Here is a 20989-nt window from a genome sequence, read left to right as displayed (position 1 = left end):
TATTTCCTTTTAGGGCCGAAATGAATTCATGTTTGCCGGAAATTGGCAGCATTCAGCCATACTGAAATGCCATGTACTTATGTGATGAATAGTTTTAATTACGCAATAGCTACCCACGGATCAGCTCCCATAGCGATAGTTACGTACACCCATCAATTCTGAATGCTTTGATTTGCAGAACCGAGCTACAGTTGCACGAAAATGACGAAAAGGTCGGGTCAGAGACAGCTATCAGCTTTCTTCTTCCAAAATTATTGATATACAAACACTAACCGTAAAGTTTACTCAAGAAAAAGTGACCACAAATCGAGTAAATGTGCATTGTGCGTTGAATGGAAAATTGGATCTTCTTAGGAAAATTAGGGACTTTGGGTGAGATCCGCGTCTGTAATTGTGATAAAGCTTACTTACCGACGTAAATGGCTGTGGAGTTATGGTGGGGATCATACGGACAAACAGCTTGACCTGGTTTTTCTTTTTCCATCGTGTAATTTCCATTAAGAATATTATACTCCCTGCAAACAGGCTTGAAGGCGTTAGTTCCGCATAGCAATAAGCGACCCGCTGCAGTTTTCGCCATGATTCTGATATAGTTTTGGCAGTTTTCCTGCAATAAAGAATAGAATTTTAAATAGGAAAATAGCCCGCGGGGAATTATTTTACAGCCCCTGGCAGCACAGTAATGCAGTAAATCTGCTCGCAAGAATGTAAAAATGAAAGGCCATTGACTCGTCTGAATTTTTCATAAGACTCTAATGGCTTCATTCAAACATAATGCAACATGATACGAAGTTATTATATGTAAATATTTTATTAAGGTTAATTCACCCGTGTGTGGTGCGATCACGGGCGTAAAGCAGCGTTATTGGTTTATCCGCGTCGATTCGTCAGAAACAAAGCTTCATAAAGGGTGAGGAATCGCCGTTTGACCGAATAAAAAGCGAGGGGACTGTGAATAATGGCCCGAACGCGATACCGCGTCAATTGCCGAAAATAACGTTTCAATCAAAACAGCGATAATAAACTGGACGGCTAATTTATAGAGAATAGCGCTAATGGCTACACGGAGCTGATTATTTCGGCCCGACAAGGCCAGAAAGCAATTAGAGCGAAGGAGAGATGCAGGAGATAAGAAGGAGCAGCGCGAATGCAAAAACTGAAGCTATAAGAGAGACGGTAAATCAGGCTCGCACAATGCTAGAGATAGGGTCGGGGCAAAAACTTAATGGGAGGCTCGAGATTGAGAAGAGATGCCTCGAGACGATACTGTCGGTGAAAAGGGGTGGACGCACGCAAAAATTCAACCGCACCACCAGGCCATAAAATAATAAAATAACCGAACACATGAGATGAGCGGCTATTAATTTCCTGGGAGAAATAAAATGACTTGCAATAAATAAAACTACGTCGCCAAGTGCTTTTGATGAGAAGTTGGAGCGGCACGTAGCACGATGGTAAATAATTGGTGGAGGCGCCGGGTCAATAGAATCTCATGATCAGTATCGCTTTCGACAATCCATTAACGGCCCCCTAAATGACTGATAACGCCAGCGCTTAGTAAAAACCATGCGCAAATAACATGAAAACTTTAAACTTAAAGCCATCCTGCGACAATTATTGCGTCCTTTTCACAATTTAAAACCAAGCGTCTCCGAAATTGATTTAAAATGCATTTTTAATTAAACGTTGAACGCACTCTAAACTAAACCAGCTGTAAACAACCGGAATGAAAAACTGGCTTATTAAAAACTCGTAGAATTAATTTCTTTGCAAAATGCATAATTTGTGACCTGACTAATTAACTTTTTATATATTTTTTGATTGTGGACATTTTGGTTTGGAATTTTTTATTTGTAATTTCGCGTCCCACATTTATTAATTTAACAATTTCTAGAAAATTAATTCGTAGATTGTCATTGTTGGACAGTGTTACCGCTGCGAAGCACATAAATAAGCTGGGAACGGTTGAAATTTTATGAATTTTTGTCTAAAACTGGGAACGGAACGTATTATTTGCAAATATTTTGCATTGATCATTGGCTATGTTATAACAATGGGGACGAGGAATCGGGAGCGGCGCAGATACGACCACACATCAGACAGCGTATCGATCTTCTTCTCGCTTTGTAACATTTACAACGGCTATCCCCTTTTCTTTCAGTCCTGCCCCATTTTTCTCGAACTTCTTTGTCCATTCCTTTTTTAATCAAGGAAACCAGACTTGAGGAGGTCTTAATGATCGTCAACTATTCTTTCATATTGCGACATCGCGCCTTGTCTACATCTCCGCTCTCTCTCTGCCTCAAAGACATCGCTTAAAAGTCGCATTTAAAAACCTTTAATTGCAAGTATAACGTTTGAAATGAGATTCAACAAGCCGCGAGAGTTGTCAAATAAAAATTATATATAAATAGGGAGCAGCCGCGGGTCGTGTGTAGTTGAATTGCCCTACCGTGGAGCATTCAATAGAAAAGAGTTTTTTGCTCCTTTCAACTCCGAAGATTCTAAATAATGGCGTCATTTTCCCCTGGAAGCGGTTCTTTTGTGCAAAGCCGCATGAAGACATCTAAAGATATAGACAACCGGTGGCGTGGTCGCCTTCTTTTCATACACTGGGTAATCGTGTTGGTACATTTATTATCTGCCTTGCACCTAGATAGCTCCCACATCATAATTCATCAACGCATTTCGCGGCTCAGCTCTGTGACGAAACGTAATTAATCAAAGAGGATTAAAAAACTTCCTCTAAGATTCTTTAAGGCGCAAATTACATTCCTGTGAATTAAATTCAGGTTTTCGTATAATTTGTTAGCGCGCAAGTAAATAAATTATTCTATTAGTAGAGTATCCGGAAAACACTGATAGCACATCGGCCGAGAACGGGATAATCTAAACAGTCTACGAAACCGCTTCTCGGACGTCCGTCAGCTCAACAGTCGTTAAATTGAATCGACTCGACTGAATAACTCGATCTGTAATGGTGGTAGTTCGGCCGCAAATTACAAACCTGAAAACAAATCCGTTTCAGGGCCGAAACGCCGCGCTTACTTGCCTAATGAAATGTCGGCTGATTTCAGAACAGATAAAGGATGCGGGTGGAATCAATACCTAAATGGATGGATATAAGAACGCAGAGAAGCAAAAAGGAATAACAAGGCATGGAACACAATCTGATAAGTGCGCCTCTCCAAGGCGCTGATGACAGCTACCGGCACATTTTTAAGACGGCTGACCATTATCATGTTGCTCGCCTCTTTGGTGATATTAACTTTAACCTCTTATGTTCGTTTCCAACCATTAATTAAAATGCAACCCTCGAGCCCGACTGTCGACCCAATATGACGAATAAATGACCCAACAAATTACTTCGGCACAAAAAAATTATGCAAAAAAGTTCAAAGGTCAACGGCGAATTATACACGCATTTATCATGTTTGACCATAAAGAATTCACTTTTGACGACTAATTAACAAACTAATGAGCAGAAACTAACCAGCGCCCAAATTAATTCTCCTTTTGGTGCCGATAATGAGCTGCAAATTAAACAACCACTGCAAACAATGGCATTGTATCGTTCACCCTTATTCTTTTTTATAATTTAAATAAATCGGCAAGCTCCACACATTCAGACGTTCCTATCCCATTATGAAAATTAAGTGTCAGGAAACCATTTAGTCATTGGGTATTTTAGTTTTCATAATTACAACTATCTGTTTACGCCCATCATGAAAGGCTATTTTCGGACTATCCGAAATGCAGTTTCTCAATATAATAACAAGTATTGTGCAGGTATCTAATAAAGCGTCGCACAAAGTTTTACTCTGGCGCTGTCGGAAACGCTCCACAAACGTCAGTTCCAAAAAGCTGCAAAGCTTTCAGGCAAATATCCACCATTATTATTACTCAAACATAAATTTGCACTGTGCGATAGTTTATAATTCAGTTGTGTTTTTGAATAAAAACGTTATTCCAACTTAGACCTGACAATATCTGGCGAATAATATGAATAAATCGAATACGTAGCCAAATATTCCATTAAGAGGTGAAATCTGCATGAAATGGGGATTTTAGATAGAATTTCTGGGGTAATTTTCATTAATTATAATATTCGTAATTTCCATAAGCTGCCGTATAAAAAGCCCGCCGTATAAAAACAAAGATAAGCGTATAAGAACGGTCTTATCTGTCGGGGAAGTTAAACTTTGTTGGAAACTCGTTTCTTGGTAATTTCCCAACATACCAAAACTATATTTTCCCGAGTGTTCAACGGCCTAAGCGAAATTTGCATACAGAATACAGCCGCGGATCGATACGGCGGTTTCGTCGTCGCTTCACAACGTAATGTCTCACTTACTTGTTTATCTATCGTAAAACATAAGTTAAGTAAGCGGCTGATAGTCTTACATAACCTAATGATCACTAATTAGGGCGAAACCGGCGGTGATAGTTACCGCGCGCGGAATTACTCCGGCCTAATCCACGCAAACGGAAGATTATCGAAAGCTCAGCTAAGCTTCACCCCGACCCATTTTTAACCCACCCAACTATTCGAAACTTTAAAAGGGTTGCTCAAAAGGAGCGATCCATCACCCTCCAGCCTATCATAAAGACAATCGCTATTTATACTTTGGCCCTTTCTTTCGCATCCGCAAACAAAAAAAATTAATCGACGGTTTCGACTCGCCGTTAAGCTCTAATCTGTTTAGGAAAGATAAGGCAAAGTCGTGTGGAAACAGATAAAGAGGTTGGTTTAACGGCCTTGCGTCGATAATCGCACGATATGCTTTTGATAACTGAAGTATACCCTAATGGCGCAAATGTTCAAAATGCGGTGCTCCCGATGACAACGAGTGATCGCATTAGCCCGCCCTACACACATAAATACCTAAAGAGGGTACATTTCGTGAGCGAAATACGACACTTCTCCAGTATCAATCAACTTTTACGCCAGTGACTCCAGAAGAGGGCCGTTTTCCCAATTAGACAAAAATTACTTTTAGGAGAAATTTACGCCCAGAACCGCTCGCTTTATTTGTATGTGGCTGCACTAAGTCGCATAATACTGCACCGGCATGATAGGTAAATATATGCCCCTGACGTACGAGATAACTGCTGCAGACTACTCTTATTAAATGAGCCTGCAAACTGCACTTGCAAAGCCATATTTTATGTTAAATATGGGCCACCCTTATCGCTCCTTACTCGTGGTCATAACGTGTAATGACTGCCATTGAGAGTCATGAAAAATAGCGAACTCGCTCTATACAATATTGGAAAATAAATGTCAGTTTTATTCCATGTGTCTCCCCGAATAAGAACATAAGAATAAACAGGTGTTGCTAAGGTCAATATCGAAGTGCATCGATTTTATTGAATTTCTTCGTTCATACCAACAGAAAAGCTGCTTACGTTCGATTTGCTTCGTGGGTCTCTTTATGTCTGTGTGTTTATAAAGCGCAAAGCAAAATCACCTGCGTCTTGGATCGACGATTAAAAAAATACTGTCCTTTATTTAAGAATAATTTGTCATAAAAATACAGTTCTAAATGCGCCAATTGAAGAAAAATGCAAAAAAAATAATTAATTACCTGAAATTAAAATACTAAGAAACTTGAGAGCGGATGAAATAAATGGTTCATTTTCAAATAGAATATTTTCGATTGTTTTTTTTGTCTTACGCGTTTCGCTGTCTTACTGGATATGAACTCGGGCTTTATTACATTCTTGATGATGAAAAAACAGCTGACAATATGTGAAACCTAAGTATATTTTATTAGACGTGATATTAGAGGTAATATTAGCGGGCTGTCATTTCTGTCATGCTTAAATAGATTCATTCATATTAGCATATCTTCCACCTACCTCGTCTTTCCCTTTCATTACACACATCTTGGCATCGTGTTCGTTGGAATACCACGTCAGCTTCTGCTGTTGGTTCAGATCCGACAGACTGAGATTATACACTAGGTTCCTGAAACAAATAAAAAATCACATTAAACGCTGATCCCTCAGTGAAACAATAACTTTGGGGAAAAAGTTAATTGGCGAGTGTTGCAGCAAAACAATTAAATAAAAATGTCTAAAATTTAATTAAGAAGTAATGTCGGGTCGTAAAATATAAAATAAAGTAAGGAGAATGAATGTACGGGATGTATAGTCTAAAATTAATGTTCCCCGAAGAGTTAGTCGCACTCGGCCAAGATACTATTGCAAATTCTGCACGTATTCCAGCCAATACAATTTGTCAGAGTGCAGCGGATTATTGACTTGTTTATAGTGATTGTTACAGACTGCATCCGACGATCAATTGTCGCCCGGGAGATAAGTAAAATGATATTGCTCCAATTTCCACAAATAAACTCGGGGCAAACGACGCTCATATGCCGGAGGGATTGAACCAAATACACAGTTTCCCCAAATTAATACCTAAAACTTGGCCAATGACAAAACAGGACGGAAACTAACGTTTCCGACTTATTCTCCACTTGTCTGCAGGGAAAAGTAATCAAAGAAAGAGAGACAAACATCCTCTAATCTTGTATTTCCCGAGCGCTGAAATATTTCTCTCGCAAATAATTAAGCACGGCCGTATGATGGATAGGGCGGAAGTCGCGACCTCCACAAAGGGTCAATTCGCGCAATTCTTACGTATTTTGGGGGCCTATACATGTACACTAGCGTGAACCGCATGCAAAATCCACGTCAGCCGCGAGATAAATGGAGCCAGGCCAGATCGATTCGAAGGCCAAAGCTCATTTTATTGATATGAGAAACGGCCACCTTTGAGCCTGACATCGTCAGCTATATTCAAATCCGACACTTTCAAATTCCTAAATTGAAATCCTCCTTATCTTCCCCAGAAAGGGCTACTTTTGTATTTCCTGGCGAGCAAACGCCGGCCAATCACATTTGCACATGCACATCCTTCTGACTATGTTCTCCACCAAAGCTAAGCCCAAAATAATAAATAAATTAATGCTTTGGCTTTTTGCTTTACCCAAATTAGTAAGGATTTTTCTTCCCATTGAATAATTTGTTGAGTTTGGTGTAAGTCAGTTAGAACGTGCAGACGCAGACATTCTAACAAATTGAACTGTTAAAGTTATTGTAGTGACTATAAACGTTGGCTTCATGATGATTATTTGTACTTTGCTAAATCCAGACATATTGCCAACGACTAGAACACAATAGGAATAGATTGCAGGGAAGTTTCCCTGGAACTATTCTTAATGAAAGACGCTACAGTTCCACCAAATATTGAAGACAATATGCACGATTAGTAAACAAATTGAAAAATTGCATTAATCAACTCGATTGCGTTGCCGAAATCGCCAAAAAGTGTCGGGAGGAAGGTGAAAGCAAATGCAATAAAATGTCTCGTTTCGCAGGGAGAATCTAAATTTCCATGAGGAGTGGAGGGCGTTTCTGGTGGAAGTGCGACTAGTGGAAATGTTTCCAACTAAAAACAGTTTTGTAGAAAAACAGAAAAGCCATTCGATCGGTCGAAAGGTGTATTTGGTGCAGCAGCTAAATCTTTTTATTGGCGTCTGCGATACGAGGGGCGACGAAATTGGGCTTGGTTTCATTGGATGCTCTCCCTGGGCAACAAGATATGCTAGTTTATGATAGCAAGCCGGCCAAGCGCTCTCAGAAATAATCTTACAATGTAAGAAGGCAATATATGCAGGGACACCCTGATATTGCACAATGGCCCAATAAAAGTTCCCAGACCGAACGACCCTGCGACCCTCATGATCTGAGCAGAAAAACAGCTATGTCGCCGCCTTAATTAATCGATGATGAGGTAAAAACTGGCAAGTAATTAAACGGCACGATTCCAGGTTTATTCGGCGGAACAAAGCGACTTAATTAAATGAGAGAAATTATAGAAATTAAAAATATCAAATTGGGACGCAAACGAGCAGTTTTCAACAAGTTATTAGTTTCTTTGCATTTAATTAAATTACTAACAACGCATTGGACATAATCTAAAAAGTTAAATGAAGACAGAAAGTTGGAAGCAGTAATTACGGGAACATTTCATTTTTAATTTTCGCAAGATGACAAAAGGAGCCGAGTCGAAGTGAAAAGAACTCGGGAGCCGAGACGAAAACATCGCATAAATCTGCAAAGTTTCGGAGAGGTTCTGAACAAATAAGACGAGTTATAGTTGACGTCGCCATTAGGCAGGTGAGATTATCTCGATGGTGGCCATTAGGGAGCCCGATTGCACGTCTCAAAACAAGCCCTTCACATTTAAATTAAAACCTGATCGGCAAGAAAATTACGTGCCACTATCAGACCATCGCGACTTCACCTCCGACCCGGTGCTCATTTCCACGCGAGACTAGTGTTAAACAAACACAGGACCCTTGAGCGCGTGACAAACAGCCATTGTCCATCTCCACAAATGCCTACTTTCGAGGGAGTGCCCCTTCAAAAATGATGCTTAACGACGTCGTCCGTCACTTGACTGCTAATGCACCGCCACATTCTCAAATTTGGCCTATTAGCCTTGTTGTCCCCGGTCACGGCGACATTTTTGTTTTTAATAAGGGGCGCAATTTTTGCAAATGCTCGCTTGAAACGACTACTCGCCGGATCCGTAATTATTGTGCAATTTGCTCAAAAGCCTCGTTAAAAATGTTCGTTAATCGCCGCTGATGGAGCTCAACGAGACGTGCTTCCAGACACGGTTTTTGGTGTTGGAAAAATCGCAGAAAGGCTTTGAAGAAAAAATTGACCAGAGATTACTACTTAAATACGCGACACTGCAGGCAAAACTAGACATTTAAATCCGGCAAAAATAATCATACTGTGATGAGTTCGCGGATTATTTTATAATTTCATTCGCAAGTAACGTGTCTTTCAATTTGCAAGTTAAATTAAAGCTTAAACTAACAAAACGGTCGAGAATTAGAAGTAATTCTGCCGTTTGGATTTAGAATAGTATACCTGAACCTGTTTGCTATAAAACTGGATGGAGGTTTATTACAGTTTCAAAAGCAAAATTAGCTAAATCGGTTAATTCCAAACGAGCAATAAACTTACTTATATAGGACAAGTCCGCTCGTAAAGTGAATGTCTGTCATCCATTTTTCATCCACGCAATGAGAGTTCACTTAATTTAATAAATTTAACTCTAAAAACGTAATTTGTTTTTATTAAACAGTGACAAGTTAGGCTGTTTGATTAATTCGAGTACCACCAACATCTTCCACGCTTAAAGTATTCATATATTCAGTGTTAGTCACTAATGGGAAAATAATCCCCCGAAATAAAATAAAATTACTATCATTATGCTATCACATTATGGGTGCACCAGCGACTGTTACACTGTCACGCCAAGTTTACGCGTCTACATTACAAGTGGTTCCATTTTTACCCAAGCTGGTCTTACACGAAAATTAATTAGTCCTTTGTACCCGCAGATAATTTGTAATACTTGAAACGGCCGAGGATTATATTTTACGCTTTTGCAACGTCTCGATGCTTCGTTGCACTTTTTTCGTAAAAAATGTGATTTTTAATCCTTTTGTCTGTATAATCACAAAGAGACCACGTTTTAATTTAAGACCACAATGCGATTTTCATTTTCCAACTCAATTTACTTTGGATTTTTGAAATAAATTTCGCTTAAATATTATATAAAAACCAGCCATACTGTAATGAATGTTTAATCAAAAGAAAACTGGGTTCGAGTCTTTAACTACCGTACTAGAAACTGCGTCGGAATTTCCGCCATCATTGGCCCTCCGAGACAGGGAGTCGAGTCACGCTCTGATTGTAGTTTTCGTTTCCAAATCTTAACAAGCCTTACTATCTCCTCGAAGCCCCAATCATGTCCAAACTAGGCCGGACCGAGCCTCTGAATGCTAAAACCTCGTGATGGCGAAAACAATCCAAAATCGTAAATCGTCGACATGGGTTGTTATTTTTAACTCGATAGGGTTGCGGGGTGAATTATTGGCTCAGTCATAAGCATAGGGCTTCTAATAATGCAAAACGTAGAGTTTGATATAAAGCAGATATTCGGGGGAGTATAAATTGCGACTAGCGCTCACAATGTAAATGAGTTAGAAATGTTCATTATCTAAATTGTCTGGCTGTAATGCGATATCCTGTCCCAATGAGACCGCGCGCCGCCGTAAAATGCGAATTGCACCGGGACCGATAAAAATTAAATAAATATATTGTCGCTGTTTCGTTGGATGGTTCTTGATGAGGCCGTGATGCTGGATGAACTTTATTGCATTTCATTCATTTAATTACGAATTACATCATCAAATAAACTGATTTTATGGCCACCACGCTGAATTATGCGGCGGACTAAACTCGTTGCGATGTTTGCTGCCGAGCAAATTTTGCGCCCCGATCACACCAAAATCACGATAATGACGCCAATCAGCCCCAATTATGACTCCACTTGACCTCAGTTTTCTACCAACTCGTTGGACAAATTACTTGAACTAAGTTTAATTCCACTGATTAAATTAAATTTTTTTTAAATGCATTACGTCTTTATTAAAATCCCAATACACCCCCGGAGTAATTCACAAAATGCTAAGAAATTTTTTATGTCTAACTCAGTATCTAAACATTCTAAACCAACAAAAACTCAAAAACATGAAATGTTCTTTTGGTTTCCTTTCCCTAATAAAATTCACCAGTAGTTGTTCACTGCCTTAAAACATTAAACCTCGCTTTAAATATTGCTTTCATAACTTCTGTGGTTATTTTCAAAATTATATTAGACTACGCTTAATTTTTCAGTTTAGTTCTAAATCTCAAAATGTCTAACATTTTGTAATTTCCACTAACATTTTGTAATTTCCAAACTTTACACTTTCTGAATAATTTTAGATTCAAAGCCAATTACTCCATAAACACAAAAAAAGATAAGTTTGGTGTTTTTGACAAGACAATTTTTTTTAATTCGTTCAAGACAAAGAAGATCCAAAAAAATAAATCAAAAATTTAATAGAAACAATTCTCAAAATTGGAAAAAAAAATCAAAATCCAATCACGGAGGTTAATTGAAAAATCTGTTAATTCGGCAAAAGAAAATGCTATTTTTATTGCATTACCTACAGTTATTGATTTTGAAGTGTTTTTAATTTAAATTTGATTGACCTATGGACCTTCACGTATTTTTAAAACGGCTGCTTTGTCGATAAATCTCCGGTTAAAGTGATAAATTCGTTCACCTTTCGTTAAAGCCGGCCACCGTTGCTGAGATTTTGCCTCGGTGGTTGCTCGAGTGACAGAAGAAGAACAAAGAAGTTGTTTAAAATGCCAAGAAATCGCTCGAGATTCGTTGTTATTTTATGTATGCTAGAGACGGGGGATTTGTGCGATATGTCAGTCTCGTCTGCTCTCCACCCTCGGATGATTTATGAAATGTAGAGAAAAAGTGACTAATTGGCCAACGATTCGTTTATTTTTTGAGCACGAGCGCATTCTAATTAAATCCAGGCTCGCAAATTTTAAAGTTTTCCGTGTTGTGAAACGTACAAAGCCGCATGGAAACCTTATCACGGCAATAAATATCTCGGTGGCGTTATTAAACGGCGACAATATGATAGGGGCAACTATACCAAATAACCTGTCAAGTATTTATTGAATCGACCTCTTTTGCAAACCACGAATAATGCAAATAAAATAGCGCGACTGCGTTCATCGAGCCTTATCGTACCCAAATAAAGAGCTACTCAAGAGCCGATGTTGGGCCAGAATGATGATGGCTGCGACCTCTTATCTTTATACGAGTAATAAAAATATGTACATGTGTACCCACATGAGGGAAATACCGTATCGGGGAGAGCAAATTTCTTAGTTAACGAGAAGGTGAGCGAGATTTTACTTCTCCCAAAGAATTAGCTTTATCTCTCGGCCACGAGTTCCTACAACATATTCACTAATGTAAACTCCATTGCCAGTTTATGGAAAATAATTGCTCGCTAATATCCCTAATGTTTATTTTTCATTAAACTCGAGACTGGAAATGTTTGCCAGACAGGTTTTTATTACAAAAGTTTTACTTGAAGTGCAGACGAGATTTTTTCCTCCTGGACGCAACCATAACGGCAAAAACAAATTAAAAAACGTACTTTTTGTTAATATGTTTCACAATAGGGGATGATGCTGGAGAAGCAACCCTCTAAATTTGTAAACACCTTGCTAGATTAACAGAGATAAACACCCTTATAATCGGAGGGTCGCATGAGCTGGCTTCCAGCTTTTTTGCGACTGCGATGTGGTCCAGACCTTAATTTGAGTGGTCTCAAACCATAATTAGTGGTAATTGCCCAACGCTTCCAAAAAATATTTAGGTTAATCAATAAATAGACTACCGCAATTCGTGAGGCTAACACGGTTTATTTTGTATCTGATATAAATCAAACTGCCAGGTGTAAAATAAAATGTAACGCATAAGTAAACCACGTAAAGCCACATTTTATCAAGAATAAGATGCTATCGCCATATGGCAATAAAAGCTTTAGGCCTTGTACCGAAAGCTTCGAAAAATCTGAGAAATTAGTATCGGATATGGTGCGTAATATAAATGAAAAATACAGGAATTAAAAACCGAATAAAAGATAACAAACAAAAGGTATTAACAAACTTGTGTGGAAACAGTAAACCATTGTTATCCCACGTGTGGGGGATAATTTGTGTTAAGCTGAAAAACAATGAAAATGTGAAAAACATTGAATGTGGAGTAGAATTATTGGTTGCAACCAGAAAATACAAATTTGTTGTTTCGGTTTAGCTGAATTTGGAAAATCTCCCAGAACTGACTCTTTGGTTATTGAGCCTGCGATCTTGCATCGCTACAAGTTAAAATATTTGACATTTACTCGATATTTGTCCTCATGAAATACATTTCGAGAACACAATGTGTGGTCAAGTATTTACGTCAAGCCATAAATATTATATGCAGCATAAAATCCATTGCTTGAGGGCAATACATTTCCGTCCGCATTTTTATTATTTCAATTTGGACAATTCTAGGCCACCTTTCGCGTGTGTCGTGGTTTTCGCATTTCCACAGCCTTTGTAAATTCCGCTTTCATAGTCAACTAATGTTTGTGACACATTACAAAGACTTTGAGGAGAAGTGTAATTAGAATTCGACTTCTTGGTGTGCTTTTTATCATAGCGTCGCGTCGTTTCGTCGTTAGTTGAGTTTGGTATTCTTCAGTTACTTAGTGACCGTGTAATCCGACATTATGTGGACTAATCCCGCATGTAACGCATCTGAGCCGGACTGGCCGATAACCGGAGCCCTGCTCATTTCACACTCGACTGGGTCCGGACTCGCCGCCCGGACTTGTCTGCTCCGATAAACAGCGCCCTGATTGGATAAATCATTGTACTATTGGTTCTGCAAACATGCTTGCCCGATCAAATCTATGTCTCCAAAAGGTACCGTTCAATCGAAAAATAAATTATTTTTATTGTCGTCAAATATCGCTGTACGTCAGATAATAAAGCCGATTCGCTCATGCCTCTGACAAACTACATGGCTGCTCCGAAAGCGGTTTATTGTTGGTGGTTTGTGTTTAATTGTATGATATTAGTTGACGGGTGCTCAGGTGATTACGGCCAGCTCAGCCTCCAGCAATTTCATTAAAGTTTGACGTATTGCGTCATATATAGGGCAATATTACCGCAGTAACATTATTTACGTCATACAAACAAAAAGAAGCATCAAACTGAAATTGTGCGCAACTCGATTTCGTTAGTTTGTTACGTTCGCCATTCGGCTAAATCTACTTCCAAAAATGCATTTTTGCTTATACGCCTTCAGGTCGCATAAGACATAAAATACATCAGTTGCCAACTTTACCTTTAGATTACCTTCCGATCAAGATAATAAAAGTTGCGCATTTCATAGCTCAGATATCGCCAACTTTTCGTTTCGATTCTCCAACTTTCGAAAACAACTATTTCCTTTCAAATCCACTAAGCGATCATACAAGCGAAATTAAGCAACAATAACAAACGATAACTAAACAAAAACAGAGGGACTTCGACGGACGAAGGACTAATGCTCAACTATGCGAACACAATGGCATACACATTATTACACGTCCTTTGGTAAACTCTCATCACTGAAGTTGGCAACATATTGTTCATAGTTCTAATTAGCTTCTCAAGTGTTGAACGTAATACCGCAGCTCTAAGCACTTCCTATTCTCAGGTTCAGTGCCAAGCGACACAAGTTCCGAACTAATTTATGTCCTATATTTAAAATATCGGTACATCTGCGAAACTAGCACAACTGCAGCCTCAGCAAATCCAGCAAGTCTGGAGCAACAGACTGAAAAAGCAACCAAAAGCCAACCAGAAACACTAACTTTAAACGGCGTTTATTGAGTAATTGAACTCTCAATTATTTACAAACTATAGTGGCGAAGTGGCATAAGAAATTTTAATTTCATAAACGACTTGATGTGCGACCATTTTTATCAGTCTGTATAATTTAATGCAAATAAAAAATTGTAAAGTTCGTAACTCTATAGAGAAGTATTTATTTATTGGCGGGCGATAGAGCTTGGAATAGCTAGAATGAGGAAAGAAGAAGCTTCAAAAGATCGTCTTCTAGTGAATAGGAAACAGAATTAGAAAATAAATATTGAAACAAAATAAAAATTGAGTTCTTGTCTTTTGGCGATCTGGTGTTTTTTTGTGGTGGCTCTGGAGTGAACCATGGGAGAGGTGACGAGATGACATCGGGATCTCTAAATGACGTAGTCTGAAACAAGCACGTCATGCAACGAGAAAGGGGATTAGACACTCCAGCGAAATTCGGAATGATTTTCCTCTCGAGCCCGTAGCTCTGGCGAAGACAGTTCTTATCTGCTCCCGTCGAGCAAAGACGCAATCAACAATTGTGTTCCATTGTCCGTAGCAACGGAAGATCGCACATCCAGATAGTTACAGATCTGGTCCGCGAAGGGCTAATTGTGTTAGTTCCCCGCGTCCGTGGCGGTCGCCACTTATCTTCTGCAGCTGCAGAAAAATAACGCTGAACCCTGACCGAAGCATTCTCGTCTTTATCTCCCTGGAATTCGCCGCTTCCGGCTTGATATTGCAGTGTGGGATAATTTTTAAATGAACTACCCGTTCGTGGCTATGTAAATATGAACGCGCGCTTTAATTTAAGTATAGTACACAAGCCAGGCAATCTAACGATACAATGGCCAATGTTATTGGAAGGAAAATCAATTAAATTTCTGTGGTTTAGAAGTAAGCGGGGGTCGTAACTAGATTTAATAAATCCGTCCCGCAAGCGGGCGCTTGTGATAACGTCGAATAGCATGCCACATCCTGCTTTGTGCCGCCCAGGAGACGGTATTGTGACGGCCTCATCAATATCCGCACGAAATTGTTATTGCGGACACGAGTTCTCGCAGTCTCGTCCATCCCTCATGCTATTGAAGCAAGCCGACCATTATTTTAATCATCACTGGGTGCTAACCGAATTTACCGACAAGTGTGCGCGAAAATGTGGAGTTTTTAGCGCACAGTATGCATTCAACGATTTACGTACTGCACCATCAAGATTTAGGATATTATTATGTCGTAAAAGGAGATTTTAATAAAGAATAGACTATAGCGCTGTCTCTGGGGCTTTAGAATAATATATTTATACTTTACTCTGAATTGTATTTGAATAGGCAGCTCACGTTATATCAAGCCGCTACAACGCCCTCATTTGCAGAAGATTCAAGGGATGCAAATTATCACTAACATATAGCGACTAATAACACGAGAGTTTGTCTTTCATATTTAATGAAGATTGTTTCAAATTTAAAGAGCTTCCCTCATAATACTGGTAGATAAGCAGTAAAGCAATTTTTTTTGGTGACGTTGTTATTCTCCTTTTGTAGTTTCAATAGAACTTATTTTCGCTGTCTGTCTATTCTTCAACTTTTTACGCAACTTTTCGATCGATTTTTTTAATATTGCTGTATACACAGAATAACAAAACAAAATTCTGCTCTTCAAAATTGGTAACTGCACCGTGCACACACTTAATGAAATAAACTTTAGGGAATCGCACTGAGAGGGTTAATTTTATTATTGTATCATACAAGTTGCTTCAATGTTTCCTTTCGCTAGATTTTAGAGCTTTTCCTCAAGTATAACAATAACAGTGGGTTTATTTTGTTTGCCTGTTTAATACTTGAGGGGAAATCTGTAGTTGAAGCGTTACATCGACGTTTGCATGTAAATTATTAGCAATTAGAACAATAGCTTTTATATTTTGACTCTCCCACCCACCTAGTCAGTGTCATTTGCATTTAACTTATAATAGATAGGACGGTTAATTTTTTTTTTCACGATGCGGGCAAATGTCCCGGTGAAACGTTACGAGCAATTTCGTTAATGCAAGGTTCAAGAGTTTATTTCATTTGGTTAAGTCTCGTATAAATTTCCTTTAGCAGTGTGGTCATGTTTATTGTTGGCCATCAATTTCGAGCGAGTTACCTTGTAGTAAAAAACCCGTCTTATTGGACCAATCACACCGATATGTGTTCTGGTGCACCGTAGGAACGTTTATTTTATTGACAACGGCCAAAGTTTGTTTTATCTTCTAACACGACGTGACACATAATCCGGTAATTTATATTTTAGCTGGAAAAGTTACCGGCAGGTGCAATAAAAAGTCAATTTGAGTTTATAACGTTGTTAATATGCGAGGTGTAGTTGCGAATTCCGTATTAATTTTCAGCAGCTAATAGTTTCTTTAATAATCCAATGTAGGTGGTATGCAAAGCTTATATAGCTTGCAAATTCTTGAATGGTTCAAATAAGGACGAGCCGGAAAAGGAAATTACGCGACCGGACTGGAAACGAGGCAGTTAGCAAAGCTGCAGCGGTAATGCAAATGTGCTGTATTGCAGAAAGCTGCTGCAACAATTTTATTTAAATTCCGATCTCAGTAAGTGTTAGCTTAATGGTATATATTAAATTAACCCCGTTTTGTACGTGTTATTTTGTCAGTTAATTGCCACATGCTACAAGTATCGATTCAGGGGACAAGTAGATGTGCTCTTATTATTTTGCGCTTTCGAGGAGCTTTGACGATAATCAAGCAAAAACGTATCGCCTCGTCCGTAATATGCAGTGATTTTTAACAATGTTGCTTTTATTGGATATTACGTGGGACGATAGGCATCAATCGCGAGTAACAGTCTGTTTATCACGTCGTTAACTCCAGTAACATCCATTTAAAAATTTATTAAAAAGAAATTACCATCGTTTTTGCGCCGTTTTCCGCGATAAAAATTTTAAAGAGACCGTCTTAACGGAACTATTTACTTTAGGGTTTGGTCACTTTGACGATACTCTTCCATCCTTAGCAAGGGTAATTGCGCCTCCTTCGAACTTTAATCCTGAAATACGCCTCAGCTCACATAAACTTCACTTTCATATTTTCACCAATCAGACGATGAAGCGATAATAACACATACTTAGTTGTTATGGAAGCAGATTTGCACAATTAATATGATAAGCTGGGATGGCCACATCAAAAGCCGGCCAGAAATACATAAACAGATCCTGCATGCATGGAAACATAATGCCGCCACGGTTATTTTTACAGAACCAACCGTCCAAATACTAAAGCTTTGTGCTTCATGTAACGTACGGATGCTTTGAGGATTTCTTTATATACAGAAAGGGCTATTTTAAATCCTATTTGAATACCAACACCGTAAATTTCCATTCGCTACGTTTGTTCCCAAAGATAACGAATTAACTGCGGGAAGTTGTGCTTTACTCATATATTAACAACAAAGTTAAACTAAAAAGTGCCCACCAAGGCAAAGTTGGGCTGTACGTACACCTACAGAGCACATTTACAAACTTCAACAAAAAAATTGATATAAAACACACCTCCAAAAATGAAAGCAACTCTCAATCTTACAGTGTTTTATTTAAAACACATACACAGCGGAGAGACAGTAATTGTTTCCATTATTTCAGAAAATTGCAATGTAAACGAACGAAACTAAATTGCTTGGCTTTACGCTGGGAAAGCTCGTCAAATGCTCGTTCCTTAAATGAAAGACTAAACTAAAGTTACTATTCGATACAAGTTTTGTTGCTTTAAAATTTGTCTTGCTACGCAGATGAGTGATATTAAAAATGAAACGTGGAATCCGAATGTTTTTAAGCGAATATTTTAGGAGAGTATTTTCTTTTCGTTTTCATCTGGCTTGGCAGAACGGTTTTATAATCCAACAAAAGTTCCAAAGTCAACAAAAAAGATCATGCTAAATATTCGTCGACCGATTTCACTTGAATTGAATGGTATAGAAGTGCGTGCGAGAATGACAATGTGCAATTATTCGGGCATCGAAGCGTCTCACCATATCCTGAGTGTATTAATTGAAAGTCATTTGACAGGGCCTAATGAGATCCGGATCGACGTTGTTCTGTCGAAACCGAACGTGAACATTTAATGACTACAGGATGCGGATCTGAATCCCGCAACCCCACCCTTAAGATGCACTTGAATTGGTGCAACTTTAAGCTTGAGATGGATTTTAACGAAGCGAGCTGTTTCGCGAATCGATCCCCGCTCTATTTCCTGTTACATTATTCTCACTTCAAAGACACTCGCAAAAAATCCAAAAACAACGCGCAATTTTTATTTTGATACTGACTTTGCTTCTACACGCCAATAAAAATTAAACTGGTCTCGGAATGGTGTAATAAATATTTGTACCACGTAAAATCAACTTTAATTTGATATTGTGGGACAAACGTGCGGCTAAGTAGTCCTTAATCTTCGTGCATAAGTGTTATTTGTGCTTTCGCGAACTAAGTGGTGTCTTAATGCGAATATTACGAGTAACAAGACAACTATTGAGAAGTTCGAAATAGGTATTTGCAAATTAATCCCCTCCGGTGATATCATCATTGCTAGTATATTCGATAATGTTTGTTTCTGACAGTTATACGACATGATGTAACTAATTAAACCACCCTTTCTCAAATAACCCAGTATGTAGTCCTGCCAATTAAGGGATGTCCTCCCTGTGTCAATTAAATGGTGCGTTAATTAAGCCCTCTATTTATCTCAATTCGATTTTTTGTTACGGTCCCCCTGCACACAAAGCGCCAAAGAGGCATTTTCAGGCCGGTTGGCTCCACAAAGCCCTGCCTTAAGAAAACACCAAAGTTGAGAAAGAAGCGCCAAACATCCTCGTATCATAATTAAGCTGTAACCATGTTAGATGCCAGGAATTAAGGAACTATTAGTCCGAGGAAAATTAGAATTTGTTGAGCTCCTGGTGAAAAAATTAAGACAAAGTGCCCTCCCACCGTATATTTTCTTAAGGTTGCTACATAATTACTGTTTTATTACCGGAGTGATTATTATTTGTACCGGTGTAGCATTTCGGAATTTGTTCGGGACGGCTTTATTAAGATTTAATGACGTGAATGTTACCCCTCCGAATTCCCTCGGGTTCTTGATGGGGCACTTTGCCCTCACTATATACCTAAAGTAATTTCGGGCGCTACCTCACATTATAAAGCGTCCGTTAATTGCAGCAATCGGTTTATAATGGGCGTAAAAAAGACAAACGCAAATTTACATGTAAAACGGAAATGCTATCTATGGCTCGGATTACATCGGACCGTTTCATCTGTCACCTGCGTTATCATCCACCTTGTTACTTGCGACTATCTGCGTTACAAATGCTTGCAATAAATTTTATTTCGGCCGAAAAAGGCAACTTACAAATTCCGCTTTTAAAATTAATCTCGCGGTTCTCCCCTGATATAAAACCGCTCCACCAGAACTCCCTTGCCATGTCTCCTATTTTGGAAAAATTGCCAGTGATAAATAATGGCCCACACTTATAGCGCAATTCAAAAATTCGTGTAAGGTAAGCCGTTTTCACTACCATGCATTTTATCTAGTGAAAAGTCGTTCCTATCCTTTATACGGAGTTTATCGAGTCGTTAAAATCTCAACAGTATATTTTATTTGAAAACCCTAAACCGATTTCAACCACGTTATCGTTCTAAATCATTTTCGTGCAGCATAAAACCTAAAATGTAATTTTTTGCGGCTCGCTCTGCACCACATGGCGTTGCTCGATGATATTTTTGCGCACTAGTTTTTGCGGATATTTCTGAGTTTGAGGCGGACTGATATATTGCCCCTAAGCAGAGCCGTACCGCGACACTGAGATAGATTCATGTGATAGGATATACGACCATTGGGTCTTACAAAAAGCAACGCCGATGAAATTTATGTGACGTCTTCGAATATCAGCGAGGCTCCGTTTCCGAAAAATGAAAATTAGTTTTGTTTCACACATAAATATACCCCCCGACGTTATTACCCCAGAGGGCCGGAGCGCCTCCTTAATTCGCAAATTTATTTTATTGCAGAGTCTGATATAGTGAGACGCGACCTGCACTAACGAGGACACCGCGAAGAACTTCCAAGCACGTCGCCTAAAAAAGGACCCGCAACTTCGTGCCGGTCACAAGGATTTATTTCAATCCGGCGCGGAATAATTAATAAAGATGTAATTAAAAATTTCAGCGCAAAAAAGCTTTTAGTTCGCGATTCAAAACAAAAAACTCTTAACAAATTACTAGAGAGGTGTCGGTGTAAGTTGCAAATTTGTAAGTGTAGCTGCTGTTGCACGAGGGATGATTCATTTTTCTTTATTTAGAAATTACAATATGACCGTCTTTACACCCCGGAGGAAGAATTGCGCGAATGAACATTAAGACTAATTAACATCTCAAGCCCGTATCTTCATTCTTATTATATTTATCTCAATTATTAGGCGCTCGAGACAAACGCTGGCTTACAGTAATTGCCACAAAGTATTATTTATACAGTAAATTACATCGCAAGAGGTACAAATTTACGTTCACCTATATTATATAATAATATTCCAGGCAACCTTTTGTATCCACGTCACGTCCCGGTTAATACAATATT

At 38.8% G+C, this 20989-nt stretch overlaps 1 protein-coding gene across 5 annotated transcripts in view; it reads right to left on the bottom strand.

Moving 5' to 3' along the window:
- Positions 1-20989, bottom strand: part of Sema1a (Semaphorin 1a) — a 118428-nt gene that overhangs the window by 13281 nt on the left and 84158 nt on the right. For all 5 annotated transcript variants that reach the window (XM_008198110.3, XM_015981928.2, XM_008198109.3 and 2 more), the window contains 2 exons: positions 5863-5971; positions 412-607 (listed from right to left, as the gene is read on the bottom strand). In XM_008198110.3, coding sequence (XP_008196332.2) covers positions 412-607; positions 5863-5971 — 305 coding nt within the window. The remainder of the gene's footprint in view (positions 1-411; positions 608-5862; positions 5972-20989) is intronic.

The sequence above is a fragment of the Tribolium castaneum genome, chromosome 3, assembly GCF_031307605.1.
Source record: "Tribolium castaneum strain GA2 chromosome 3, icTriCast1.1, whole genome shotgun sequence".
Lineage (NCBI taxonomy): Eukaryota > Metazoa > Arthropoda > Insecta > Coleoptera > Tenebrionidae > Tribolium > Tribolium castaneum.
This window is presented reverse-complemented; position numbering and strand designations above follow the sequence as displayed.